This window comes from Neofelis nebulosa, chromosome 4 (genome assembly GCF_028018385.1).
Source record: "Neofelis nebulosa isolate mNeoNeb1 chromosome 4, mNeoNeb1.pri, whole genome shotgun sequence".
NCBI classification, from domain to species: Eukaryota; Metazoa; Chordata; class Mammalia; order Carnivora; family Felidae; genus Neofelis; species Neofelis nebulosa.
The window spans coordinates 166,810,110-166,838,068 of NC_080785.1; the positions used below are offsets into that span (position 1 = coordinate 166,810,110).

The 27,959-nt window shown below is 55.3% G+C and overlaps 1 protein-coding gene across 3 annotated transcripts; it reads right to left on the bottom strand.

The window, feature by feature from the left end:
* Nucleotides 1-1,590: 1,590 nt before the first annotated feature.
* On the bottom strand, nucleotides 1,591-27,880 carry CHAF1A (chromatin assembly factor 1 subunit A). Of its 3 annotated transcripts, none has more exons than XM_058728942.1 (15): nucleotides 27,621-27,880; nucleotides 24,616-24,666; nucleotides 22,964-23,829; nucleotides 17,991-18,047; nucleotides 15,242-15,471; nucleotides 15,031-15,091; nucleotides 14,635-14,703; nucleotides 11,895-12,121; nucleotides 11,193-11,361; nucleotides 10,967-11,044; nucleotides 10,411-10,503; nucleotides 9,232-9,484; nucleotides 7,721-8,211; nucleotides 2,763-2,859; nucleotides 1,591-2,070 (listed from the first exon to the last, which is right to left on the bottom strand). In XM_058728942.1, the coding sequence occupies exons 1-15, from the start codon at nucleotides 27,670-27,672 to the stop codon at nucleotides 1,970-1,972; spliced, it is 2,895 nt and encodes a 964-aa protein (XP_058584925.1). In that variant the 5' UTR covers nucleotides 27,673-27,880; the 3' UTR covers nucleotides 1,591-1,969. The 3 variants fall into 3 exon arrangements, with proteins under 3 accessions (XP_058584925.1, XP_058584924.1, XP_058584926.1); XM_058728941.1 differs by having other exon boundaries at nucleotides 10,967-11,047; nucleotides 27,621-27,872; XM_058728943.1 differs by lacking the exon at nucleotides 17,991-18,047 and having other exon boundaries at nucleotides 10,967-11,047; nucleotides 27,621-27,879.
* Nucleotides 27,881-27,959: the final 79 nt, after the last annotated feature.

Below are 27,959 nucleotides of genomic sequence, written 5' to 3' on the forward strand. Positions count from 1 at the left end.
AAGGTCCCTGCAGATGGCCCGTTCTCAGTCCCAGTCCCTGTAATTGTCACTTTATAGAGAAGAGGGGCCGCGGGTGTGATTGATGGTCCCCAGATGGGGAGCGTCCTGGCTATCCCGGTGGGCCCAGCATCACCACAGGGGTCCTCACGTGGGAGGAGGTGAGAGACGCCAGGCTGCAGGTGTCAAAGAGGGAGGAGGGAAGAGGGGCCGAGTCAACACCCGCACCTCTGGGAGCTGGAAGGTAGGGAAACGGCCCCCCTCCGGGATGTCCAGGAGGCACGGATTTTTAACCCGAGGCCCACGTGAGACTTTTGACTTCCCCAAACTGTAAAAACACGTTTGGTTTTAAGCCAAATTGGCAGTGATTTGTTACAGCAGCCACAGGAAATGAATAAACGGGGAGGCGCTGGCCCTGGTCACACCCCAAGGTGAGATGCCCGTAACCACTCACCTGCACTGTCCCCTCCTCTCCCCCCAGACCGGCCCAGCTCCAGCCCTTCGGAGACCCTCCCCGCCCCCGCACAGAGGCCTGTGGCCGCCGGTTCTCCGGCCACCGCCAGCTGGGTGACGGGACAGACTTGAAGCTCGGAGGCGCCGAATGGAATTCCAAAACCAAGCGTCGCCCGTAGACCCCCAGCCAGCGGACAGCCCCCGCGTGTGCCTTTGCTTCCCACCTGGGCCACCAGCTACTCTGTTCTCACACGGCAAGACCTGGGACTGTCCTCCTTTGTTCTCCCATCTTGGAAACCCAACACAACCTGTCCCCCTGGCCCCACGTCCCCTCCCTGCCCCACTGCTACTTGGAGCTGACTGCAAGTAGTTGGGTGGCCAATTAGAACGGGTTTCAGGGGACCCGAGGGGTTTCAGGTGGTCCCATTCACAGATGTACTACAGCTGTGCCCACCTCTCCCAGGGAGCCCCGGTCAGGGCCCGGGCCCTCACCCTGCAACGGGGGTGTTCATCAGCCCCGCCCAAATGGGTGGGAGAAACGGGGCCCTCGCCTTTGAGTGCCCCGAGGGTGGGGTGGGGTGGGGTGACCCTGTGTTGGCCGCATCCAGTCCATGCAGAACACGGACTCGGCAGCTGCCTCCCTCGTCTCCCGTGGGGGCGGCAGGAACAGAAACGGGGAGCCCAGGCCAAATGGAGTCCACGAGCTCTGCCAGAATCTCGGCTCCCCCGGGTCTCCGATGTGCTCAGATGCCTCTGGGGGGCCTACCACAGCCCCAACATAGAGCCGCCTCTTCCCAAGCTGTGGCCCGACCCCGATGCTGATCTGGAAGCACAGTGCGGGTCCCGGCGGCTGGACTGGACTGGACTGCTCACCTCAGGGACGGGCAGGGGGGACTGGCTGGCGTGCGTACCTTCTGAGAAGCCTCCACCTTGAACTAGGTCAGCACAGGGGTGAGGCTTTCACAACAAAGCTGGGATGGTGCTTTCGCAAGGTGCAGGCCTCTATACGAAGGACAGAGGCACGCGTGGGGTAGGGGGGTGCCAGCTGGGCACGGGCAGCGGGACGGCTCAGGCCCCAGGTAACCGCACACACCCGCTCACGAGAAACGACGTGTCCGAAAAGATGACAGACGCGCTGGGTCAGGGCTGGACGACAAGTTTATACACACCCACGTGGGGTCTGGGAGCCGCAGCGGGCTCCAACTCATTTACAAGCATTTCATCACAGTGCCTGCTCCGGGGCCCGCAGGGCGCGACCAGGCTTTCCCTGTACAGGTCCTCACATCGCGATAATGCTTTATTAAAGGGCAGATTAATATGCAGCTTTTGGGGGGAACATTTTTACAAGTATCAAAAGGAACCCATCCAGCATCCTATATAAAACTCTCCAGACCTCAGGGGAGGTCTGCGAAGCAGGACAAAGTGCTCTTCACACAGACTCGCAGGACTTTCAAGTATCCGAGAGGCGTTTGTGAATCCCTAAACCATCCTACACGCACGCACCGGGCCGGTGGGGCACTCAGCAGGGGCCGAGCGAGCTGGCGGGCGGGGGACTCTCGCTGCTGTCCATCCCCACGGACCCCCCAGCTCCGGAGGCGGTTCCACACGGGGCCTGGGCCTCTGCAAGGCGAGAGAGGGAGGGGGCTTTAGCCGACCGCACCCCAGCACCGGGTAGGGGCTCAAGCCGCTGTCCCCCACATACCCCCTCGAGACAGCTGTAGTCACTGCCCTCAGACCCTGTCCCCCCCCTTAGTTCACTCAGCAAGCTCAGTTCAGCCTCCCTCACCACCCATACCAGCCCTGCTGTGCGTCCTGTCCTCACAACTGACCCTTGTACTTCCGATCCCCCCGGCCCCCCTCCCCCGCCCCAGAAATCCACCGGGCTCCCACCTCTCCCCCGGGTCTCCCTGAGCCCTGTCTACGGCCGAGGCCACCCCAGGACTCCACCACTCTGCCTCATGGCACTCAGCCCACAGGTCAACGCCACAGGGGCGGCCCTGTGGATTCTCTCAGAAGCTTCTGGAAGTGCCACGACGTGGTCAGCACCCAAATGCCAGACCATTACTGCACCCGTTTCTGCTACGGCTACCGTAGTCCAGTCCTGATGTGCCCACGGCAGCTTTCAGACCAGTCAGACCCTCCAGGGCCCGCAATGGAACCCACTGCCCACACCCACCCCGGCCCACCCCGTGCCTTTCGGGGTCCCATCACGCAGCCTCGCTGTTTACAGACAAGAGGCTCGTGGGAGCAAAAGGGCACGTTCTTCCCTTCCGGCCAGGCTGATGAAAGAGGAGGGCTTGGGCCTTTCTCACCCCCAACATCCGAGATGTCCAGGATCACACAGTCGCCGTCCTCCTCTTCCTCCTCCTCCGTGTCTGCCTGGAACCCATCCAGGTCCCCAGCTCCAACCTGGACAGACAAGGGCGCACAGGCCATCAACAGCAGCAGCAGAAGCAGACGGGCCACGGGGGGCGCAGGGGGGCTGCTGCGCCCCCCCCCCCACCTCTACCTGTTCTGGCAACAAATTTGAGGAGTCTGCTTGAGAGCCTATCAGCAAAGGAGCCCCGGGGGATGGGGAGTTTCTGTCAAAAGACCTCACTCAGATCTCCGAAAACCACCACCAGCATCATCTGCGAACTGTCTCTGACTTAGAGACCTGGATTTCTGGTCCACTCATGCTTAGGTCACTTCTGCCAGGGACAACACCATCCAAGCAACTGCGGGCGGGGGCCAGGCAGGGCCTCCACTGACAGCAGAATTTCCATCGACATCCTGGAGCCGTTTCCATTGGCTTTCACCAGAGAGGACAGAAAGCGTGAAAGGGAGGACTGATGTTAAACACCAACCATCCACACGGGCGCCTTTGTGAACGACAAAGAACCAGCCGAGGCAGAGGTGGGCCTATTTCAACAGAAGGCCTGTTTCTCACGACACTCTTGGAACTTCTCCGCTACAGAAATCTGCCTTTGCCGGAGAAGGGGTGACAGACGGCACAAGGCCATCGGGGGTGTGCAGACTGCCGCCGGGCCCAGCCGGGCAGCCCCACGGACACGACAAGGGCCCCAGAGCGAGCCGTGCTGCCAGCGGCCGGACACCAAGGGGGACTCCCAACCACCCGTGTCGAAAGAATCCCCGGGCTGAGGACAGCAGACGGCCTGGCCCTCAACTACGCCACTCAGGAGGTGCTCGGCCGGGTCTGCCAGGCAAGAGGGACCCGCCCACCGTCCCCGCTCACAGGCCCCGCAGACGGGACACGCGAGTGCAGGTGAACAAGGCTTCCCACGGCTCCGCCGGTTTTCAGATGAGCCACCAAGCGCAGCCCTCCGGGACGGGCCAGGCTTCCACCGGGAGACTCCGGGAGGACACCCCGAGTCCCGCTGTGTGGCCACGGCAAAGCTCGGCAGCTGGGAAGAACCCTGTTCCGGGTCATCTTGAGCACAGACTTCTGACCGGAGAGGGAACACAGAACCTCTCCCCGCTGTAAACTAAAACCGAGGCGCAGAGCTCGCGTCACCCTCGGGCCGCACGAGACGTCCGGCGGCAGGACTGGCGCCCCTCCTCGGCCTGCTCAGCTCACTGACCACACACCAGGGACTACTTTGAACTCACACAGACTTTTAAACTCCCACAAATGAAAACAGCCCAACCCAGTCTAAAAGCTCTATCTGCACACCTCTAGGGTTTGCGACAAGTACCCCCCAGGGTACAGAAGCACCAGCGGCGTTACCGAAACGCACTATGTGCTCCTGCGCCTTCAAAACTACCTTCTAGAAGTCTACCTGGGTCTCCCGCTTTATGTGGGTGCCGTGCAGTGGGGGGCCTGCTCAGCGCGTGCCCCAAAGCCATTCCCCCCTCCCCAGCTTCTAAAACAGAGCCGGAGTGTTGTTGGGGGCTGCTGGCCAGTCCCTTTCCCAGCCTCTCCCGCAGCTGATGGGCTGTGCCAACGATTCTGGCCAGAGAGACTCAGGAGGAAGTCTGTCGGGGACGGTGTCCCTTTCCAGCTGAACGGAGCCTCTGCCACCTCGGTCCTGGGGGCAGGAGGGGCGACAGCCATCCTGTGACCATGAGGACCAAGGCCACATACTAAGGAAGGAGGGAGCGGGACACGGGGAGCCCATCAGCACAGGAGCCGAGGACCTCTCGTTGCTGAGACAAACCCTCCTGTATTGATGCCGTGGCTTTGGGGCCCCGTTACCGGTGGCCCGACACGAGGGGATCGTGGAGGAGGGTGTCCCACTCTGCAGAGCAGGGGCGAGGCTAGCTGCCCACGGAACCACTCCCAGAGCATCCCCAGAGCCAGGTGTTCCGGGCTTCTCACCCCGTGACGCACACACCGTGCAGGCCCACACTGCGGTCCTGGGCCCGTCACGTGCCATTTCCTGAGGGGTTTTTAAAATGCAGGCTTTAGATTCCTCCCTCAGACCTACTGAGTCAGAACCACTGGGTCCAGCAAGCCCAGGACTCCAAAGATTTGGTCTGCTCTGAGTGGTGCTTCTGTCCAGAACAGTCTTAGACCCCAGGGACAGCAGGTGAGCCGCACGCAGGGCCTGGAGCGTGGTTCACGTGCCGTGTGGCCTTCGGCTGAGTTCCCCACGCCGCTGAGCCTCTGCAAGGCCTCCCCCGTGAACGGGGAACGAAAGCACGGGGCTGCTGTTCACATGTATCATCAGATGAGACTCCCCGTTTCATGGATTCCCAGACACACACTTTCTCATGCATCCACGAGTCCCCTGGGGGGTCACCCTAGGTTAACTGGGAGCATTTTTTTCTTTCCTGGTGTCTCAGTAAGATGATGAAGCATCTCGCCAATGAAACATGGGGATTCATATAAAGTGCCGACTACAGTCCCTGGCATGTAACGAAACGCGTAATAGGGGCTAAAATCAAGGTTTTCCGTGCAAACGTGGGTCATGAACACAAATGAGGATGACCACGGGTGAAAGAGCACAGTGGGGCTCAGGATGCAGCCGTGACCGTCACGTGAGGACGTGTGACTCTCACCCACCCCAGTGAAACAGACAGGGACACAGCAGGGCCCTGAGGGATGACAGAAGGGCAGAGGCCTGCAGATGCTGCTCAGATAGGGGGACAAACTAGGCTGTTTTCCAGCCCAGCCATTTTCAAGCCAGGTTCCCACTGCTGCTCTCAACCAGAGCCAGTCACACTCAGGTTCCTCCTAAGACTGGGTGACAGCAGCACAGACCACGAGAAGGTCCTACTGCTCAAGCAGAGCTTGAACACAAAACAGATCTAACAGGATAGCCGGGAGCCCGACCCCCTCCTGCTCCCGCTTCTGCCAGGCACCGGCACTCACTCTGCTGGTCCCTCTTCTCTCGTTTCGGCTCGTTTCGGCTGAGGTCCAGGGAAGGAAGTTGTTCGTGGGTCCGAGGCCCCGACCCTAACCCAGTGGGCTCCGCACGGTATAAGCCGTGTCCACAGGCCAGGCGGAGCCCTGTACACAGCCTTGCACTGAGGACAGGTAACACGGACAGTTTGAAAGCAAGGTTTACGACGTGTCAAAGGCCTGGGGCACCTGGGTGGCTCAGTCGGTTAAGCGTCTGACTTCAGCTCAGGTCATGATCGCACAGTTCACGAGATCGAGCCCTGCATGGGGCTCCGTGTGGACAGTGTGGAGCCTACTCGGGATTCTCTCTCTCTGCGCTTCCCCCACTTGTGCTCTCTCTCTCTCTCTCAAAATAAATAGACTTAAATACAAACAATAACCGACATACCAAAGGCCTCATCTGTCTGCTGCCAGCAGGGAGGTGGGCTGACACCGCCCCGGGAGTAATCTCTCCTGCTTCCCTGTTCTAATGGCCACTTTATTTCCTAAGCCAGATGGTGACTAATGTCAGAGAAGCAGTGGGCAGGAGCGGGGCGTGAGGGGGCATCACCATCCGGCCTTTGGCACACAGCTCCCCAAGCCACACCTCCCCTGCAGAGGACACTGGACGTGAGCAGGAGACCTGACTTTTAAGGCCCCCCATCTCATCCCCATAAAACCTCTAACTCTGAGTTGCCTGCCTAAAACGAGGACCCAGTGCTCATCCTGAAAATAGGTTTCCAGTGAGACTCAGAGGCGAGATAGAAAAGAAACTCCTTACACTCACTGTCCAGGAAGGAAAAAAACAGACACACCCAACATCAGCGAAGGCTGCCGCTGGGGCACCTGCCCCTCGGGGCACGCAGAGGGCCCCGGAGGCCACTCCACACGGGTGTCCCCAGGAGGCCGCCCACCCCCCAGGTCCCCACACTCTGCTCTGGGTACTTGCTCCCGAGCTGCCTGTTTGTGATTAGGCCACTATTCCTGTGACAAATTCCTATCTGTGCCTCCCATCCGATGGGTTCTGCTCATCGCCACCTACAAACTCTAGCAGGGTCCCTGATGCAGAATAAATGCTTAAGGGTCACGTTAAGTGAATGTAAAAGCAAAAAGAGATTTAAAAAACTAAAAACTGGGGGTGCCTGGGTGGCTCAGTTGGTTGAGCATCCAACTCTTGATTTCTTCTCAGATCACAGCCACGGTTCGTGGGTGGGATTGAGCCCAACGCGCACACTGACAGTGGGGGGAGCCTGCTTGGGATTGTCTGTCTCTCCCTCTCCCAGTGCCCCTTCCCCACTCATGCTCGCTCTTTCTCAAAATTATTTTCAGAAAGTAAAAAACAAGACAAAAAACTCAACTAAAAAGTCATTGCACGGAACCCTGTCGGGTGCTAAAAGGAAACGAGCTATCCAGCCACGAAAAAACATGGAAGAATCGGACACACACAGAGCGACGCGAGAAGCCAATCCGAAAAGGCTACACGCTGTGTGCACCCAAGCCTGTGATTCTGGAAAAGACAAAACGACGGGGACAGCAGATGCGTGGTCCCCCGGAGTGTGGAGGGAAGGACGGATGAGCAGACGGAACCCAGGGCACGTTTAGGTCCGTGGAGGTGCTCTGTGGTGGACACACGCCATCGTACGCCTGCCCAAACCCGCAGAACACGCAGCACCAAGGCAGGACCCCTAATGTCAACCGGGACTCTGGGTGAGAGGGACACGTGGACGTAGGCTGTCCGTGACAACAGACGCACGGCTCTGATGCCGGGTCAGCAGTGGGGAAACTGTGGCTGGGGACGGGGGGGGGGGGGGGGGGGGGGGGGCGGCGTATGGAAAACCGCTATGCTTTCTGGTCACTCTTGCCGCCGATCTAAAACGGCTCTAAAAAACGCACTTTATTGCAAACAAGAAAGCCCTTGGGGGGGGATCGCCCCGCCCCGCCCCTCACCTGCCCATCGTGCCTGCGCTTCTTCATGAACTGGGTGATGCACATGCTGCCCGCGGACTTCCTCTTCAGCGACATGGGCGTCCCCTGGCCGGGCCCCGCGGCTGGGATGCTGCCACTGTCCTCCCTGGTGGCCGAGGGCACCACGGTGACGTAACTCCACTGGCACGGCACGGGCAGGTGCTCCTGGTCAAAGCTCTTCAGCACCTGCGGGTGGACGTACCAGCACATCCTGAAGTCAGGCCTCTTCTCGTACACCGAGTTCTCAGAAATGATCCGCTTGAGCCTGGCCTTGGAGGGGACGGCGGCGTCCTCGCTGCTGGTGGGGGTCTGTGGGCGGGAAGAGCCGGGGCTCGGCGGGCTGGCGGAGCTGCTGTCGGGACTGCCCGTGTCCTTGCCGAGCAGCCCTCGGCGGCAGCACTCCTGGAACTCGCGGATGATCACCTTGCTTCCGTTCACATTCCCGTGCAGCAGCGGGAGCAGCTGGGCCAAGACTGGCAGGGGAAGGGGACACAGGGGGGGCGGGAGACACGAGGAGAAAGAGAACAAACATCGCACGCTGCTCCCTGGTCGGTCACCAAGGTTAAGACACACGGTCAGCTTCGAGAGGGCCTTTTTTTTTTTTTTTTTAAATATAAAACAAAACAAAAAGCCACAACTTTATTTCTAAAGCAGGCTCCACACCCAGTGTGGACCCCGATGCAGGGCTTGAACTCACGACCCTGAGATCAAGACCTAAGCGGAGACCAAGAGTCCGATGCTTAACTGACTGAGCCCCAGGCGCCCTCGGGTGGCCTTCTAAGGGCAGGTTTAAGACACAGGAAGTAGCTGCAGAAAGTCTGTGAAGGCCAAGCCTCTGGGGGTGGGGGGGGTGGGGGTGGGGGGGGGTCTCTGGCTGAACCAGCACGCCTGACGCCACGAGCCCACTTCTCCTTAGTTATGGCCGCCACACCCTCCTTCTGGGTCGCCGGGCCTCCCCCAGCTCTGAGGAGCAAGGAGGCACAGTCGGCAGGCATGTGTGTGGCCTCGGCCAGGCTCTCCGGGGAAGCGTGCTAATTAAAGTAGCTGCCCTGGGGCGCCTGGGTGGCGCAGTCGGTTAAGCGTCCGACTTCAGCCAGGTCACGATCTCGCGGTCCGTGAGTTCGAGCCCCGCGTCAGGCTCTGGGCTGATGGCTCGGAGCCTGGAGCCTGTTTCCGATTCTGTGTCTCCCTCTCTCTCTGCCCCTCCCCCGTTCATGCTCTGTCTCTCTCTGTCCCAAAAATAAATAAAAAACGTTGAAAAAAAAAATTTAAAAAAATAAAAAAAAAAATAAATAAATAAAGTAGCTGCCCTGTGCGGCTGGTGCATTAAAGGGTGAACAGACGCGCTCAGCAAGCACCGGCTTTCGTTGTCTGTTGAAAGACCCTGCACGGTTTAACCCAGACACCTAATAAAGTCTTCCTGGGCCCAGGACAGCCGGGAGCCCGACCCCCTCCCGCTCCCGCTCCCGCTCCCGCCAGGCACCGGCACTCACTCTGCTGGTCCCTCTTCTCTCGTTTGGAGGCCTTGGGCGTCTGCTCCTCCTCCGAGGGGACCGTCTCCAGGAGGCAGGCCGTGAACTGCTGGAGCACCTTCAGGTCGGCGCCTCCGTCCTTGTCGGCTGCCCAGACGCAGCCGATCTTCACAGGCTGGAGCACGCGGAACCTCTTCCCCTTGGCCAGAAACTCGTCCCACTCTTTGGCCTTCAGTTTCTGGCGAACCTTGTGGTTCTCTGGGTCGGCACACTCCTTGCAGGTGGGAGAACAATGCTTACTTTGGGGTCCCCGGGGGGCCCTCTGCCCTCTCATCCCGCCTCCGGAACGGTGAGAAGGAAGAAGAGCGTGCTGGGGCAGCGCAGGGCCGCCCGCAGTCAGGGCCGCCGCACCCCCAGGCCCCACTGCGTCCTGCACCCCTCTTCTAACGCTACCAGCCGGGAAACGGCCGAGTGTTTTCCTAGACTCAACAGTGACTGGCACGTGTGCCCCTTGCTGTCTGGAAAGCATTCCCTCTGGCCACGACCGGCAAAAGTCTCAGGTATTTTCCTAATGTCACCAGTAAACCTCTCAAGGCCACTCGGGACTTCCTGGTGAGTGTGTCATGCCAAGGCTCTCAAATCACCAACCCCAAATCTCATGCCCAGTTCAACCGCCGGGCCCGGCACCTTCCACACCAGGCCCAGCTCCATTCTCAAACACCGGTGAGCTCGTGGACACCTCAGACGTGCCTACCTTGCTAGCTGGAAGCATGTAAGACGCATCGACCCCTCCAGTCTGACTTGGAGACACAAAACCAACCCCCTCCCCCGCCCCCCCCGGGGCTGTTTCTCCACTGCCCAAACACTGCATCCCGACAGGCCATCGAAAGTTCCACTGTCTGGCAGGGTCCAGAAAGTCAGTGGTGGGGGTTGGGTAGGTTAACCCAGGGGCACGGGGGTACCTCCTGGAGAGACGGAGAAGTCCGAGATTTCATTTGGGGTGATGGATTTACAAATGCCAATTGTTAAAGCTCATTGCACGTCTTCTCGTAAGTTCTAACCTTAGCTAAGGAAACGTAAACAGACCCGACGCGGTCTAGTGCCCTGACCCGCGAACCTCGTGGCATCACTGTCCCAGCCCCAGGCCGGGGCCCGGCCGAGCTCTCTCGGGGACCGTCACCTCCCCGCTCGCCCCCTCACCTCGGTGACCCCCTCGTCCTCAGACAGGTACCCGTGGGGCACGAAGAAGCCATCGTCCTCGTCTTCATCGTCTCCCACTTCGTCGTCATCATCCTCAAAAGGAAAACAAAGGACGTTCACGACACGCAGCCCCAGAGCGTCGATTTTGCTCGGAACGCGAATCTGCGAACACCTGGCAGACGTTTTTCTGGACGCCGCAAGCACCGGGAGAAACTCGGGGACCAGTCCCAGTGGCTGACAGCGGGCCGGCGTCAGGTACCACACGGCGCGCGAAGCCGCCCAGATGCGAGACGGGGACGAGGGGTGCGGAGACCACAGTGGACCAGGGGGCAGGTGGGCCCCAGGTAACAGCGGGGGACGCTTCTTGCCTCCACTGCCAAGCGGGCTGGTGTCACCAGCTAAGGTTTCCTAAGACAAGCTGGAAATGGGGACGTTCGAGGCTGCCCGAAACGTTCAGGCAACCCCGTGGGCCAAGCGGGGGCCATGTGTGCGAGTGGACTCAGTCCGGGGCCTGCCTTCCGGGCGAAGCCTGAAGCCAGCGCGGGCAGGTGCTCACCCCCTCACTGTGGGACAGGGACTCTCCCGGCTCTTCCTCCTCCCACTCCTCGTCGCTGTCCACCTCGTAGTCCAGGAGCTTCTGGGAAAACAAAGGCACCGTGCGTCAGTCAGAGCAGAAAAGCGACAAGACTCGTGGAATCCAGGAGACCCGCGTGCAAAAGGCAAGACGAGAAGGAAACGCAGACAGGCGTGCCTGGACCGTCGGAGGTGTGCCACGTGCTCACCCTGTCTTGCGCCCAGGGGTCCCGCGGGTGGATGACGGTCGTCTTCTTATTCCACGTGCCCCAGTACGCCGGTCGGTGATTCTCGGAAAACTGCAGGAGCTTCATCCTGCCAAACTTCTTCCTCTCGGGAACGCCGTCGACCTTGCCGCTCTCCACGATCACCACATCGCTGAGGGGGAGCCAGAAAACTCAGCAACGCGCCTCCCCCGCAACGTGCCCGCTTGCCGCCCAGGCTTCCCGAGGAAGCAGGCGGTAAGCATCTTACGAAGACGGGTGACCGCCTGGTCCCAACGAAGCTAAGGAGCATTTACTCCAGGGACACAAAGCCGAGGAGGAGGGAGAAACAAGATTGCTAAGTTGCTGGCCCACAGCATTGATACAAGTAGGGTGGTGCAGAATAAGCAGACGGACAAGAACGGGGAAACGTCCCCCCAGGGAGGCTGGCACGGAACCAAGATCCCTGCCCCGAGAGTCCCGGAAGCCAGGACAGGAATCCGCACTCCACAGCAGCGGCTTTCTGCAAAGCCACTGCACACGGGGCTGCAAGAGCTCATGGGACGCCCGAAGAGAGACAAGTGGCCCAAAGCCAAGCCAGCGGCAGACCAGAACCCAGGGCTCTGTCCTGGGCCCCTCCCTTCCCGGCTTCTCCGACCGTGCTCTGACTTCACCAACAGGCAGACGACCATCCCCCCGGCCACTAACCTGTTACAGGTGTCTGTGTTTCGGTTGGAAACCACGGTGGGTCCGGACCTGAGGGGCTGCCGGCCTTTCAGATCCTTCAGGAAGGAGAACTCGCCGTTCTGCTGCCGGAGGAGCTGGTCCAACTGATCACAGAGATCCTGGTCGAAGGCGGTCCGAAACCGAGGGGCAAGGACCATGTGCTCTTTAATTTCAAAGGGGGCAAACTTCCCGCAAGAGCCGGCCAGGGTCTGAAATGGAGAAGAGGGTGTGACGGCACTCCCGCGTGCTGGGACGGCCGCCTCTCGGCAGCAGCGAGGACGAGCCGCTGGACACACAGCGCACTGCTCTTCAGATTCATCCGGGTTGGGAAGTCCCAGGAGACACACAAGAGGCCACATGCCACATGACGTCACCTACACGGTTTCTGGAAAAGGCAAAACTACGGGGTTGGAGGTCACATCAGCAGGTGCCAGGGGCTGGGGATGGGGGGAGGAGGCCGTGGACTGTCAGGGAACCCTATGGGGTGATAGAAATCCTCTAGATCTGGACTATTCGGGTGCCGTGGAGTCCCACACGTTGTCAACCTCACTGAACGGGCAAATTTTCCTATAAACACCTCAATAAACACGACTCTTTAAAAAGTAGCAGTGAGGGATGCCTGGGTGGCTCAGTCGGTTAAGCATCTTACTTGGGCTCAGGTCATCTCACGATTCCAGAGTTCAAGCCCCATGTCAGGTTCTACACAGACAGCTACAGAGCCTGCTTGGGATTCTCTCTCTCCTTCTCTCTGCACCTCCCCTGCTTGTGCATGCACACCCCCCTCTCTCTCAAAATAAAAAACAAATGAAAATAATAAATTAAAAAAAGTTTCTTAAATAATGAAAAGTAAGAAGGGGGGTGGCGAGTGATAAAAGCAGAGCTCCCAGGTGAGGAAACCGAGACCCGGGAGAGTGACTTTACCCAGAGCCGCACCACAGCCTGGCTTACGGCCTGGAGCCCATCCCCCCACCAGAGGCTGCCGTGGACCTGACACATCAGCGTCTGTGTCCGAAGTCACATCCACCGCAGATTCCGGTGGGCTTAGTGTCCCCTCCCAGAGCTCCTTCGGCACCAGCAATGTGTTTGTCAGTGGATCCCAAAGCTGGCAGTGCACGAGGACACGGGCAGTGGGGAGGACAGTCCATGGCCGTGACGTTCGTGTAAGAAAGCCAGGCTTCAACCTCACGGAGGAAAGAGTGCTGCGGCGGACAGCCTGCATCACGGCCACGTAGCAGGCCGTCCAGGGGCTGCCGAAATCCCCGCTGCCCACGCCAGGCTCATGGGATGCTCTGGGATGGGATCCAGGCTCCATGACTTTGTAATCCCTCGTGATTCCAACTCACAGCCCGAGGTGAGAAGCAGCAGACTGCCCGCCTCCCTGACGAACACGTGCCGGGGCACCGGGTACCACACAGGACAGAGTTAGGGCCGTGCCCCACACGACAACTACAGAGATCAGCCAAGCTAAGGGACCACACATAAAAGCACAAAGAGCAAAAACTAAAACAAAAGAACCACAAACAAGCAAAAAACAAAACACTGGGAAAGAGAATGTATCTGTCTATGGCCACAGGGTACACAAGGCTCTGCAACCACACGCAAATAAAAAATCTTAAATGTTGCCATTAAAACAAAAACCTCCGTACGACAGAAGATGCCACGAACAGGTTAGACGGCGGGTAACAGACTGAGAGGGAGTATCTGCTGTGTGTATCACCAAGAACGAAAATCCTGGCTGCATAAACAGCTCCCAGAGGTCAGAGGAAAAGCCAACCTTGCAGAAAAATGGGTAAAAAATAGGAATTGGCAAATCACAGAAGGAAGAAAATGGTAAACAAATACAAAACGGTGTCTAACTGGAACCAAGGAAAAATGTAAAGTGAAAAAGGGTCTCGGTTTCTTTTGACCCATTGGGTTAGTGAAGTTAAAAAAAACCGAGCGTCTGGCCCGCTTCTAGGTGGTTGTCCTAAAGGAAGGTACAGGTACAGAGAGGAGTGTTAGTGACACTCCGTGTGCCCCTGATGGGGCATCAACAGGGCAATGGACACAAATTGTGACACCATCCACACTATGAAAGCTCAAGCGGCAATAGAAAGAACAAGCAGACCCAAGCGTACCAGCACAGAAAGAATCCAAGATACGGCTACAAAAACAAAGCAGGGACATGACAGTTTGTGATTTATTACGTGTATAAACACACAAACATACGAAGGGATGTAAATGCAGAGAAACCGTTAGACGGACACCCTTGCACCGGGGGAGATGGGTCCCGTCCGGAGCACGGAGGGAGGGGGAAGGGAGTCTGGCGTCTCTGGAGGCGGACGCTGGGACAGATGCCAGGCTGAGGAAGCCGAATTCTGTGCTGAATTCTGAACTGTCCTTTTATGCCTAGTCTTGCCTCCAATCTGGAGCATCAGCTCCCTGAGGGTGAGGACTGGCTCTTCCCGGACATCCTCCCCGACAGCTGCTAAGGCAAAACTGTTTAGGAAGCAACCTCCAAACACCTGGCAGTGGTCTGAGCAAACCTGACACTTTTCGCCTGGTGAAACGACAAAATACTGAGCCTGCGGATTCTACCAGAAATAACAGCTCCCTCCAGGAGGCAAGCAGGGACCTCCTCTTGCTGAAAGGGAAGCTAGCTGGCCAGAAGATAGCCTTATATTTTCAAAAGAAGGAGCAGGCCAAAGACAAAAAGCCAAGCCAGAGGAGGCCGGCTGCTCACCTTGGGGGCCTGTGGGGTCTTTGGTTTCTGAAAGAACCTCGTGATTTCAGCCTTCTCTGCTTTAATGCGCTGCAACGGAAGAAAAGAGAAGCACGACAAAATGGAGAGAGGCAGTGTGTGTCTGCAAACACGCCGAAGGCCCCCGGAAGGGGAGCCCCGGCATTTTTAAGCGGAAAGCATCACTTTGAGGTCTGCTCTCGAAACCCACCAACCCCACCCCCAGCCGGGCACCAGCCCATCTCCATGCCAGGCGCGGAGTATGGGGAGCCTGCCGGCCACCGGAGGGTATGTGCACACGTGGCAGTCCCCGCGAGGGCCACCTGGCTTCCCAAGACGAAGGAACACTGGGCAGCAGTCGAGTGGACTGAACTCAGCAGTCCTGGGAGAACAGCCTACCTTCTCCTCTTCCCGCAACCGTTTCTCCTCTTCCTTTTTCCTCTTCTCCTCCAGCTTCGCCCTGGGAGACGTGAGACACAGCTTCAGCCCAGAGGCACGGTTGCACACCAAGCCAGCCTGAGCTCGCCAGAGGCCGCTCCAGGGTCCCAGGAGGCCTGGGGGTGCACGCTCCCGCCCCCAGCGCCCCCCCCCCCCCCCCGGGCACACGCACTCCAGCGCCTCCTGTCGCTCCTTGCGCCGCTCCTCCTTGAGCCTCTGCTTCTCCGCCTTCTCCTTCTCATCCTTCTCCCGTTTCTCGCGCCTCTCCTTCTCCTTCAGCTCCTTCTCTTCCTCCTTCTTCTTCTTGGCTTCTTCCTTGGCCCGCTTGGCCTCCTCCTTCAGCTTCTCCTTTTCTTCTTTCTCTGCCCGTAGCTTGAGCTGCTTGCCCAGACGCTCCCTGTCCTGCGGCCGAGAGACAAGGCGCGGCTGGGCCCCTGCGCGTCTCCCAGAGGGCCAGCCGCCCGCCCAAGCCGCCTCTCCCCACTCCCCGGACTGGGAGAAAGGTGAGGGCCACCAGCCACTTGTCAGGGACCTTGCTGGCAATTCGAAGTAAGAGTCTTGGTGTGCCTGTGGGCTGAGCATCTGGCTTCTCGTGGTCTGTGAGTTCGAGCCCCGCGTCGGGCTCTGTCTGGGCTGATGGCTCAGAGCCTGGAGCCTGCTTCTGATTCTGTGACTCCCTCCCTCACTGTCCCTTCCCCGCTCACGCTCTCTCTTTCTCAAAAATAAATAAACCTTAAAAAAAGTTTAAGATTCATTCAAAATACCACGTATAAACGTGGGCCAGAGTTACTCTCTTTTTCACTAAATTAAAAAAGATTAAAGGGGCGCCTGGGTGGCTCAGTCGGTTGAGCGGCCGACTTCGGCTCAGGTCATGATCTCGCGGTCCGTGAGTTCGAGCCCCGCGTCGGGCTCCGTGCTGACAGCTCGGAGCCTGGAGCCTGTTTCAGATTCTGTGTCTCCCTCTCTCTGACCCTCCCCCGTTCATCCGTTCATGCTCTGTCTCTCTCTGTCTCAAAAAATGAATAAACGTTAAAAAAAAAAAAAAAAAAAAAAGATTAAAGAAGAACCTCCAGGGACACCTGGGTGGTTCAGTCAGTTAAGCTTCTGACTTCAGCTCAGGTCGTGATCTCACAGGTTTGTGGGTTCCAGCCCCGCGTCGGGCTCTGTGCTGACAGCTCGGAGCCTGAAGCCTGCTTTGGATTCTGTGCCTCCCTCTCTCTCTGCCCCTCCCCCACTCATGCTCTGTCTCTCTCATCAAAAATAACATTTAAAATTTTTTTTAATTAAAAAAAAAAAAAAAAAAAAAGAACCACCTCCAGGCTACCTGCTGTTAGGCTTGAACCACATTTATTTAACCAGAAAGCCGTGATAAAATACAGACAGAAATGCCTATAGGTTCTACTTCTCTATCTTTAAAACAAAAGCATTTTTCCTTCATTCCTCCCCAAACCATGTAAGATTATAGGGTTTTATTTCCTCTGAAATGGAAGAATGGGATGAGATGAGGAGCAGGAATGTGCTAAATAAGGGGGAAATAAATGAGAATAAACAGTAAGCCCAAGAAATGACTTTATCTTTACATCGGCTCCTCATTCCAAACAGCTGGTACACGGCCTGAGGCACTGCGCTATTCTGTAACCTTGAACTCCTCCTGAACAAGCTGGCCTGCCAGGCAGAGAGGCGCTTCCTTTTGCCACAGCAACGGGTCACTTTCAAGGCCCATTTCCATCAGAAACGGGTTTCCCAACATCAGGACCCTGGCAACTCACTTTTCGTCTAGCCATATGACTATGCCCTTGTCTACACCCTCCGCCCTGAGAAGCCCCTGGCTGCTTTAACAAAAGCCATGGCGGCATGCCATGAGAGACGTCTGGACTGTTCCAGGTCTCACACCGTTTCCTCTGCATCTTCCTGTGACGCACAGGACACTCGAAGAAGGTGTCTGGTCTGGGGATGGAATGACACCAACAGTGTCTGTGCAAGGGGACGCCCTGCTTCTCATTGCTAAATAAGACAAGGCTTCTGGAAATCAGCCATGCTGGAGCCCCGTCTCCATCCCCACCCCGCCTCGGAGATTCCGACAAAGAATGAGATAAACCCTAAAAACGCCGTCAAGATCTGACCCACAAAGGCCGAATGCCACCGTGAGGTGCACGGCACAGGGAGCAGCCGGTGAGCACACGGCCCGCCCCTTCCACCAGCTGGCGTGGGGGAGACGCCCGCTGGCCCGCTCCTCCACGGCAATGAGAAAAAAGTGCTCCGCTTTGCAGTGTGTGACATGAGGTGACCCCAGAAAACAGAAGTGAAGCCTCAGAAGGGATCACCGCACAAGAATCACCCGTCTGGTGTCGGGGCCACCAAACCAGCACAGCAGGTGGGAAGGGGCCTGGGACGCAGGGAGAGGGACTGGATCCTTTGGAAGGCAAGGCTCAACCACAGTGGGATGCCCAACTATCCAGCCAGTAGTGACAACAACAATGATGAGAAAAGTCTATGAGCAAAATCTTCGGACGATTTAGCAAAGCTAAAAAATGATGTGACCCACGAGTCCCAGGGCACAGTTGTGTGAAACGAAGCAACTATCAGTGATGGTCAGGACAAGCGGGGAAAGGGGACAACAGGACCTTGCTGACTGTTTCTTTTATTTATTTATTTTAAGTTTATTTATTTTTGAGACAGAGAGAGACAGAGCATGAATGGGGGAGGGGCAGAGAGAGAGGGAGACACAGAATCAGAAGCAGGATCCAGGGTCCGAGCCATCAGCCCAGAGCCCGACGCGGGGCTCGAACTCACGGAGCGCGAGATTGTGACCTGAGCCGAAGTCGGACGCTTCACCGACTGAGCCACCCAGGCACCCCGCTTGCTTACTGTTTAATGCAAAAAGCACAGGTTAACGTTCTACTTCAAGGGGAATGTCTTACTCTTTGCAGTCTGAGCTTGTCCTTCTCTGCAGAAGCTTTGACCAGTTTCTTAGTTATCTGAAATGAGAGACGTTTCTCTTTCAATACGGGTTGTTTCAGTCACTACATCACATAGAACAAATCACACACTTCTTTGGGCAAGAAAGGGGGGCGGGGATAAGGGATTCACCCGATTAAGAACTTCTTTACAAAAAGGCTACAATGTTCCAAGTGACCAGTTTCCACCAATTAGAACCAAAACACTAAAATGTCCTAGTGAGGTCATGACCTGCGATGAACACATACATGCATGCCTCTGGGGATAAGACTGAGGAGACAGATGACAAAAATGAAGGGGGCCAACCACGGAAAAACAGGGCAGGCTCAAAACTAAATGCAGTGGACAGCCAGCCTCGGTGTCAGGCAGGTGACACGGAGTAGAAGGGTTTGCGACAGAGGGCAGAGGATGCACCCCGTCCAAAAGGGACAGAGCTCTTACTGGCCTGCAGCCCAGCAGTCCTGCCCCTTCAGATTTTTCCAAGAGTGGCTGATGTTGGGAACTGTATTTAAATCTTGTAGGTAATGTGTAAAAATTAACACTACGTGAATTAAATCAAACACATCTATGGGCTGGATTCCCATGAGCCACCAATCCGTACTCTCTGCCTAGTGCGGCTTCGAGAATGTGGAGTCACTGTTCAGGAGAAAAGCTCGGCTTGCCAGAGGTGGCGATCTGGTCTAGTCCCCTATATCCTAGAGTATGACATTCCCTATCATCCTGCTGCAAAGTGAGCCGGGGCTGGGAGGACTCACCAAGACGCACCGCTGGGTTCACTCACCAGGCTGGCGGCGTGGCCTCAGGTAGGAGTATGAGCAAGTTCAGACTACTGGCCTAAGCTATCTCCAGAGCGGGGAATCCTGAAACCCAAACCATCAGCTGGCCGAACAGGAGGAGAGAGAGCTCAGGCCAGAAAAGCAGTAACTGCCCAGGCTCCTTTGAGCCTTGGAGAGGCAGCCAAAAAATGGGACTGACGTGGAACTGAAAAACCAAAGGCCTGTTTCTCTTGAAACGCTCTGACACACTGACAAAAACTGCATGGCGATGATCTATTCGGGAAAGTCCAAAACCTCTTCCAGAATAAAACTTACAGACCAATACATTCAACAAGACATCCTTCCCACGGTGAATTACATCTTCCCTCAGGAAATGGCTGAGCAGAGGCATATGAAAGCCACGCACACTGTGCTCGAGCCTGTCTGCCCTAAGCACGTAGCAGCGCAAATGCCCAGTTACCAAAGCAGTTTTACCAAGGGCTTAAGAGAATGCACCTGCCTCCTCCAGAGTCACTTTGCCTGCCATGTCTGTGGTCCTCACCCCCACCATAAAGGACTGAACAGCAGAATCTGCACGTTGCTGTATCTGTCGTCCTGTGCGTTCAAATTTACAGTATTGAATGTGATCCAGACTGCTGTGCGAGAGCACCTGGGGAAAGCACATTGGGTCAGTCTTGCCCACACTTGGTGAGTTTCGGTTGCAAATTCAACGTCCCCTCCCGCCGTGCTGAGTCCAGGCACAGCAGAGTTGACAGGATTCCCAGGAGCCGACTAAGGACGTCCAGCAATCAGAGCAATTACGATTTCGTGCAGAACCCGTATCTATTGCTTCCCTGGGCTCTCAGGTGGACCTTACTGGTCTGATATAATGTTATCTCCTTGATATTCGGCCCAAGTGCTCATGGAACTCTCTCCAAGTCTAGGCTGTATGTGTTACCTATTTGGAATTCAGCTGCCAAAAACAAGATCCACGATCCCAGAAGGAAGCTGAAATACACACGTCAACTATCCCATGTCATCAATACTGATTTAACTAGATGCATGAACATTCTTGTACTTTATTTGGCAGGATCCTCTCAGAGCCGCTTGTTCTGAATTTATACATAAGGAGACCTCATTTCTTAGCTCATAAGCAGCAGTGAACGAGGTGCAGAGTAGTGGGCATGCAGGAGTAGCTAAAAACCCAATCACAGGGAAGAGATACAACCCAAATTGGTCCAGCCATAGTCGAGGGCAAGCAGGCAAAAATTAGTGTGTGCATTCCTGGGACCTCGAAATTCTACTCCACAGCAGCCCAAGGAAACATGTAGAAGGAAGCACATTGTTCTGTCTTGGCTGAGAATGAGAAATGGAACCATCCACCAACCAGAATGAGTCTGTGAGCTAAAGTTTGTCCACACGAGAGGTGTAAGATATGGCAGTTAACAACAGATATATCATCCCAGCCCAATGATTTCACACCCCAGAATGAAAAAGAAACGTATTTACAGCACATGGCTCAGGTGAGGAAACAAAATGACACTGTATATTCCCAAGGGAGGCCTCACATACACCACACAGAGAAACGTAAAATGACAGCCTCCCAGGAGAGACAGGGGGGCCAGAGAGGACTGCCATGCTTCCTTTATGTTCTTTAAACACGAAGAACTTAATACTCGTGTCATTTAAATTCTGCAGGGAAAAGTTCCAGCGATCTGGGTTCATTTGTATAGATGCAAAGATTCCAGGAACACAGCTGTATCAACATCATCATTTACAGAAAGATAATCTTGAATCTCCAGTAAAGGAGGATCAATTACAGTTAAAATGCAAACAAACTTGAGAAATGGTTCTATCCCAAATGGTAAAACACTCTTGCTAAATAGCAACCGTTTGGCTAGTTTCTGACTTGTAATCTGACCCTGGATTACTTAAAATAGGTGTTCATAAATGACTGTTTTTTCAAAGTGAGATTCTCTAGAACCCTGAGAGTACCTAAAGCAACAACACAAAAACCCCAACAGAATGAAGCTCTCTGGGTAGACTACATCAGACTCCCTTGGGAAGAGACAACAGGATCTGCATTTTAACAAGTGCCCTGAAAGGGAAACACACACACACACACACACACACACACACACACACACACACAATACAGGGCCAGCGAATGCCTAGCGATTCCAATGCAAAAATCTTACAGTACCAACTCCAGGAATGATAGAGCCAAATAAAACCGAACATGTTACAGTGGTATGAAAACTCCCGCTGCAGAAGGGGAAGGCGATAAAGTACAAGGCTGCGGGTGTCGTTGCAAATGGTCTGTCTCCAGCCACTTCCTCAGGCTGCGTGGCCCTCTGGGCGCCCAGAGGCTCCCCATGATCACCTCATTTTGCTCATCCTTTTGGTGTCGACCGCCATCAGGGGGCGCTACCTCTACCCTTGTGATGGACCAGCCCACCTGTGGGTAGCAGGGGCAATTCTCTGCCACAGGCTCTGGGGTCATCTGAACCTTGGCCACTCACAGCGTACGATTATTTGCAAAGCTGTGTGAGAACACCGCCTTCTAGAGCATTTCAAAAGTGCAAGCCTGCGTTTAGAGTCAGACCGAGCATCTTAGGTGCAGGCCTTCCTAGCTGAGCACCCTCAGCTGTCTGGAGTGCTGTGTGGGCCAGCAGACAGACACTGAATTGTTTCATGACAAGGCCCAACTATGTCACTTCCTGATTCTGGGGCCTTGCTGTGGGAACAAAAACAAACTTAAAAAATGAAGTGATTAAGAAGAATGGAAACACGTGTACACGGCCTGTTCTCGAGGCTAACTGGCTGCACCGTGTCACGTGACAGTGTTCCTGCAAAGCAGAAGCAGCAGAATGGAAGGATTTCAAGTGATTGGCTGGCCCAAACAAGATGGCTGACAACAAAAAGGGACTTCAGCCCTGATTCTGAGAGTCTGATTAATGGCTCGGGTGGAAGTTGGAAAATGGACATCCATCTGCAACATTTAGAAACTTAGAAGAAAAAAAAGACTTCCACTTTTGATATTTTGAAAGCCTGAAGTGAAAGCGATTTTCTTCTCTCTTGCACCTCTCAGGATATAAATGACATGAAACCGTCTAGAAAAATAATTTTTCCTCCAGAGATCAAATTTCAGAAAGTGAGCAAGGTCAAATCAAGCGGGTAGATATTGAATGATCCAACCAGGATCTAATTTACATTAAGAAAACAAACAAACAAACAAACAAACAGCGGTGGGGGGGCTGGGGGGAGCGCCTGGGTGGCTCAGTTGGTTAATTTTAGCTCAGGTCACGATCTCACGGTTCCTGGGATCGAGCCCCAAGCGCCGCGTCAGGCTCTGCACTGAGAGTGCTCACAGCACAGAGCCTCCTTGGGATGGGTGACTCCTGACGCTGGACGTAGAGCTTACTTAAAACAAACAAAAACAAAAACAAAAACCTAAAGTAAACAAAAATTCTACCAATACAAAAAACCAAAAAAAAAAAAAAAAAAAAAAAAAAAACCCCAAAAAACCCAAAACAAAACACCGTTAAACACACCTCTGGATTCTTGACTGATATTACCAGTTTCAACCGCGAGACCCTATGGGCAGATGAGAACAGAGACAGCCGTCATCGTGCTCATCGCAAAGCGGTGACACCAACAAGCATTTCAGAGGCCATCCTTCTGTGGGCCTGAAAAACGGTGCCAGGTTTTTCCTTTGTTCTTGCTGCTCTGGGGGAGGTTTTCAGATGGCTGGCTAGGCGGACGAGGGCTGACCCTACAGAACCCCCAGTTTATCCTTCCTGTGGCCTTGGGGCCTTTCCACCAACGCTGACTGACTTTTTACCATCAAGACCCTCACGGGGCTCTCGGAACAGGAAGAAGAAATGGAGGGAACTCACATTTGCCATGAGGGCTCATGGTTGCCTGCTGACAACCGTTCCGTCGCTAAAACTGCTGAGTTACTAGCAGCATTCGTGAACGACCACGGCTACCAAGATGGCACTTGACACACTGGGGGCTAACAGAGCCACCCCTGAACACCCCTAATGGTTCTGGATATCGGAAGAATTCCGCATCTGCTTGCGGCCCCACCTGCTTGGCCACCAAGCACCTGGATGACACGGCGGTCCCAGGCGACTCCTGTCAGCACTGCCACACTGGCACTGAGCAGAGATACTTACTCTGCGGATGGGTGTGGAGGCGGGGAAGGGTCCGGGACTGCTGGGATGCCTTTTGGGAGCAGACTGCCCCTCGGGTGAGCTGCTAGGAGAGGAAGAACCCCCGGACGAGTGGCTAAGAACAGAGTCTTCCTCGGGGCCGGACTCCAGCATCTCGCTGTCAGAGGGCAAGCCCTGGTCTGCAGGTGGCGTGGGAGACTTGGTTCGGGGAGGTTTTGCAGCCAGTATGTCCTCCAAGACCACCACAGGCACCTTCCCTTTGAACAGGATGCCCCTGGCTTCACTCCAACCGTCCTGGTCCTTCTCGGAGCACGTTCTCAGACCACCCGTCAGCTCGGGGCAGCTCTGGAGCGAGCCTTCCTGCCCCTCTCCACTCCTCTCTGCACCTCTGGAGCCAGCACCCTCCTCCTCTGCTTTGCATGGAATGTCTGAAAGGGTCTCTTCAGGACACGTCAGCTCGTCCTTCAGACTGGCCTCCGGCAGCCCCTTTTCACCTCCAGCTTCTTCTCCGGCCCCACTCACGGTCTCCTCGGAGGGAGAGGCGGCAGACTTTAGTTTACTGAGGGCCGTGACGCCATCTAGCTGGTCACTCGAGTCCTCCGTCAAATCAGTGATGACCGTGGTCTGGTCAATACTGGTTTTGACTGTACTTCTCAAAAAGTTATCTAAGGGACCCTTCCCATTGACAAGTTTTGGATTAAAATCTATGTCAGAACCCATATGACAGCTGTTCTCCAAGTTGTCCAAAGAGGTCTCTAGATGAGGGACTCGGCTTTGTGCAGGGGCACCCTCAGGGCTCCTCGTGTCATCTGACGCGTCCTCACTTTTCTCCTTTGGGACAAGGTTCAGGCGCTTGAAGGGCAGGCGAGCTGAAACAGAGGGGGGGGGGGCCGTCTTTACAGGGGAAGTGTGGAGAGCAACAGCCCATCAGTACTCTAATATTCCACGTGCTCAGCAATTCTCAGCCTTGCTGGGCTCGAGGCGGGGCTGGGGGGGATTTCTCTAGAAAACACTCCTGTCCTCGGGTGCCCTAGTTGGCCCCTGCCCCTAACCCTTTCACCTCCGACACTGCTGCCCTTAACGTGACTCCCCTCAACACCAAACTTGCTATCTGTCCCCACAGGAGGAGGGAAGCTGCTACAGGGAACCAGATACCGAGTTTTAAAAACCAGAAACCACGGTCTTGTATACGGTCTGGTCTGCCCTGAGGGCAGATATACTACCCTTCTCACACAGAAGGATTTGGACGCATTTATCTTCCTGTACAGTGGTTCAACCAGGGGAAGGTGTGCCTGTCGGGGAAGTCTGGAGACGTCACTGGTTGTCATGACATGGGCAAAGTGACCAGGGACACCGCTAAACTCTACGATATACAGAACTGAATGTCAACAGAGCTGAAGTAGAGAAACCCTACAAAAGGCAGTGACCGCTGGATTTGCTCCTGGAAACCTAAGAAAACCAGTAATGTAACCAAATGGGTTTCCTTCCAGTTGGAGGTGCGAGCGTTTATCTCCCACGCCCACCACGGGCCCCTTGATGCTCCTGCCGACGACCCCAACAGAAGGCCTCTGCTCCGAGGAAAGTAAAAACACAACTGAGGAGACCATGAAGGATATAAATTGTTAACAGTATATAACCCCTTCCCGGAAAGCTACCTTGTATTAACTTCTTGACTGGAAAAGCTGGTCTGTCTTTGCAATCCATGGCTGTGAATAAAAGTACCAAAGGACAAGTTACTAACAGTTGGAAATCCTGAAGCAGTAAATGCATATGCAGCACCTAATATGTCCAAAGTGGTTGTCCCGTGGGGGCAATTTTTGTTTGCTACCCCTACCCCCAGGGCCTTTGGCAACGTTTAGGGAAATTTTTGGTTGTCTTGCGGCGGGGGGGGGGGGGGGGGGGCCATCTAGGGGTTAGAGGACACAGATCCTGCTAAATATCCTAAAATACACAGGACAGTACCCACGACAGAATTTTCTGCCCCAAATCTTAATAGGTCGAGAAATTCTGCTCTCGACACTGTCACATCTTCTCATCTCCTGGTGGCACTTATCGCTCTGAAAGTTACATTGTTTATTATGTCTCCCTCCCAACAGGAAGCCTGTAACAACAGGGAGACGAGTTCCATACCACACCCCCGGCACCTAGCTCAGAACTGGCACTCAGTGGGAAACCAACGAGTACGGTAATAGGGACAGCGGAAAGGGGAATGATGGGGCACCCGCTGGCTCAGTTGTGGGGCATTACTTAAGAATAAAATCTTCAATGGGGCGCCTGGGTGGCTCAGTCGATTAAGCATCCAAATCTTGATTTCAATCAGGTCATGATCTCTTGGTTCGTGAGATCAAGCCCCATGTCGGGCTCTGCGCTGACAGCGTAGAAGCTGCTTGGGATTCTCGCTCTCTTTCTGCCCCCACCCCTTGCACTTTTGTCTTTCTCTCTCTCTCTCCCTGTCTCAGAATAAATAAAATTGGAAAAAAAAAATCTTTAAAAAAAGAAAAAAGGAATGAGTGCAAGCAAAGATGAGAGAAAATAATGTGTTAGCAATTTCACCATTAATAACCCCAAAATGTTCTCCTCCAATCCAACCCCTCCTCATTACCACATCTATAAAATCAGAATAGGGCTTATTGTTTCAAAATAAGAATCTATAAATCTTGCCAGGCTGGAGCTAAAGTGCTGTCAGGAAATAAAGGAGAATGTTTTCCTGCATGAAGAAAAAAAAAAAAAATCTCAGGAAAGGCATCTAATAATAATATCAGAGCTGATACAGAAATGACGGCAAACAGAGCTAAGTCTTTGGAAAAAAAATATCCTTAAATCGGTTAGAGTAAGTTTGAAAGCTGACACCCGCTAGGATATCTGCCTTGAAAAAACTTACCTGGGGCATGCTACATAAGTTTTGTAAAAGATACATACAAGGGAGCATTTGTAAAAAGCTAAAAACCTCGGCTGTCCCCCAAGCTGAGAAGATAAGAAAAGTACCCCGAGGATGCACATACCCTTTCTACCCAATTCAAGACAACATCATCCTCAAGTTCTGTTACCCAAGTCATGTTCTTCCCCTCTTAACTGAAGATACATGATCTCTAGCTACTTATATTTACTTCTAGGACAACCCCAAGTATTCCTGGTGTGGCCCCGAGTCACCAGCTCTGATGCGAGCGGAAGGCAAGTGACCTGGGCCCCAAAGCTACAAGCTGACACAAAACAGTAGCCCACCCAGGGATCCAGATCATTCAGCGGTACACGTCCAATTCACACACACTCGTGTGTAGTCACCAATGCTCTTCATTCTAAGATTACACCCCTCCTAATTTTATCTAGCCTTTAAACATCCCTTCCTTTTATGAGAGGAGGATCACAGTAGGTAGTGCTTTTTAATTTTTTTAACGTTTATTTATTTTTGAGACAGAGAGAGACAGAGCGTGAACAGGGGAGGGGCAGAGAGAGAGGGAGACACACAATCTGAAACAGGCTCCAGGCTCTGAGCTGTCAGCACAGAGCCCGACGCGGGGCTCGAACTCACGGACCGTGAGATCATGACCTGAGCCGAAGTCGGACGCTTTAACCGACCGAGCCACCCAAGCGCCCCTAATTTTTTTTTTTTTTTAATTAAACATTCTTACGGGACCAAGTGACTGTCGATGACAATCAGCCACAGCTTTATTTATAGGGATTTTAGGTCTCTGAAATTTCAAAGTCGGGAAACAATTGAAGGAATGGTTCTCAACTAGGGGGCGATTCTGCGCCCCCCACCAGAGGCCCCTTGGCAGTACCTGGATACGTATTTGGTGTCACAAATAGGGAAATGAGGTTGGCACAGGGATCTAATGGGTGGAGGCCATGCATGCTACTCAACACCCCAGGAGTGCACAGGATAGCCCCCAATGTCAACGCTGCCCAGGTGTTGAGGTTAGACTAGTTGATTTCCTTGTCAACCTTTATCTATCGGGCACTTCCTATGTGCCAAGCATTGCGTCAAGGGCTAGGGATACAATGGGAGTCAAGTAAGGTAGACAGGCAGTCTGGTCTTCCTTGGTTCGCCATCCCACGTTTCGGAGGCTCTGCCAGGTGCCAGAAAGCCCCCTTCCAAGATGGGGTGGGGGAGGGGAAGACAGGTCTTCACCTTGCACGACAGGCAGGATCAAGAACCCCCGAGTCCCAGCTCCCTGGCGATCCCACCAGCCAGGGCTCTTACCTGGGCTTCCCCTGAGCCGCAGACGCAGCGTTCTGGTCCCCGAACCCGTGTGACCCCGGGCCTCAGTTTCCCCACCCGGCCAGAGGGCCGCTGCATGGTCCGACTTGCTCAGGGGGCACAAACGCACTCGGCAACCTGCAAAGCCAGCCCTTTCGCCTCCCTGGGCCTCAGTCTCCCCTCCTGGCCACACCGACCCGTCACCGCAGAGAGCCCTGGAAGGACGAACTGACGCAAAAGCGCCGGGGAAAAAAAATGGTCGCGGCGCAACAATAACGTCAAGGAGGGCGCCCTGCGGGTCGCGAAGGCCCTCGCTCAGCTTGTAACGGCCGCACCGACCAAACGCCCGCCGAAGAGGAGCGGGCCCGGGGCCGGGAGGCCCGTCCGCCCCCAACCGCCACCTCGGCCTGCGCAGGCCGCGCGCCGCGCCCCCCCTTCCCCTCGGCGCGGGCCCGAACCGACCTGCGGCCGCTCCCCTGGCGCCCGGCGCCCCGCACTCCAGCTCCTCCAGCATCGCCCCGGCGGCGGCTCGAGCTCCCCTCAGGCGGCGGTGGCGCGGGCTCCGTTCAGGCGGCCACTGCCGCTCGCCCTCCCGCCCGCGCCGCTGCTGCCGCGGCCGCCGAGCTCGTATTTGGCGGGAACCGCGGCGACCCCCGCAGCCCGCGCGGCGATTGGGCGAGGCCGCGTCACGTGACAGCCCGCCTCGGGAAGAAGGGAGCGCCGGGAGCATCCTCGCGAGAGTCGAGGCTTCTATTCCTCCCCATGGCTCCCTTATTGATATTCCCGCGGACGACCGGGGTT

Excerpts from the sequence above, each read along its gene's own strand:
- CHAF1A (XM_058728941.1), bottom strand. The coding sequence starts at position 27,672 with ATGCTGGAGGAGCTGGAGTGCGGGGCGCCGGGCGCCAGGGGAGCGGCC. Across the intron at positions 24,667-27,620 it reads CGCCAGGGGAGCGGCCGCAG|CCATGGATTGCAAAGACAGA; the intron begins GTCGGTTCGGGC and ends TTTTATTCACAG. Across the intron at positions 11,048-11,192 it reads ACCCCTGGGCGCAAGACAGG|AAGCTCCTGGACTACGAGGT; the intron begins GTGAGCACGTGG and ends TTGTTTTCCCAG.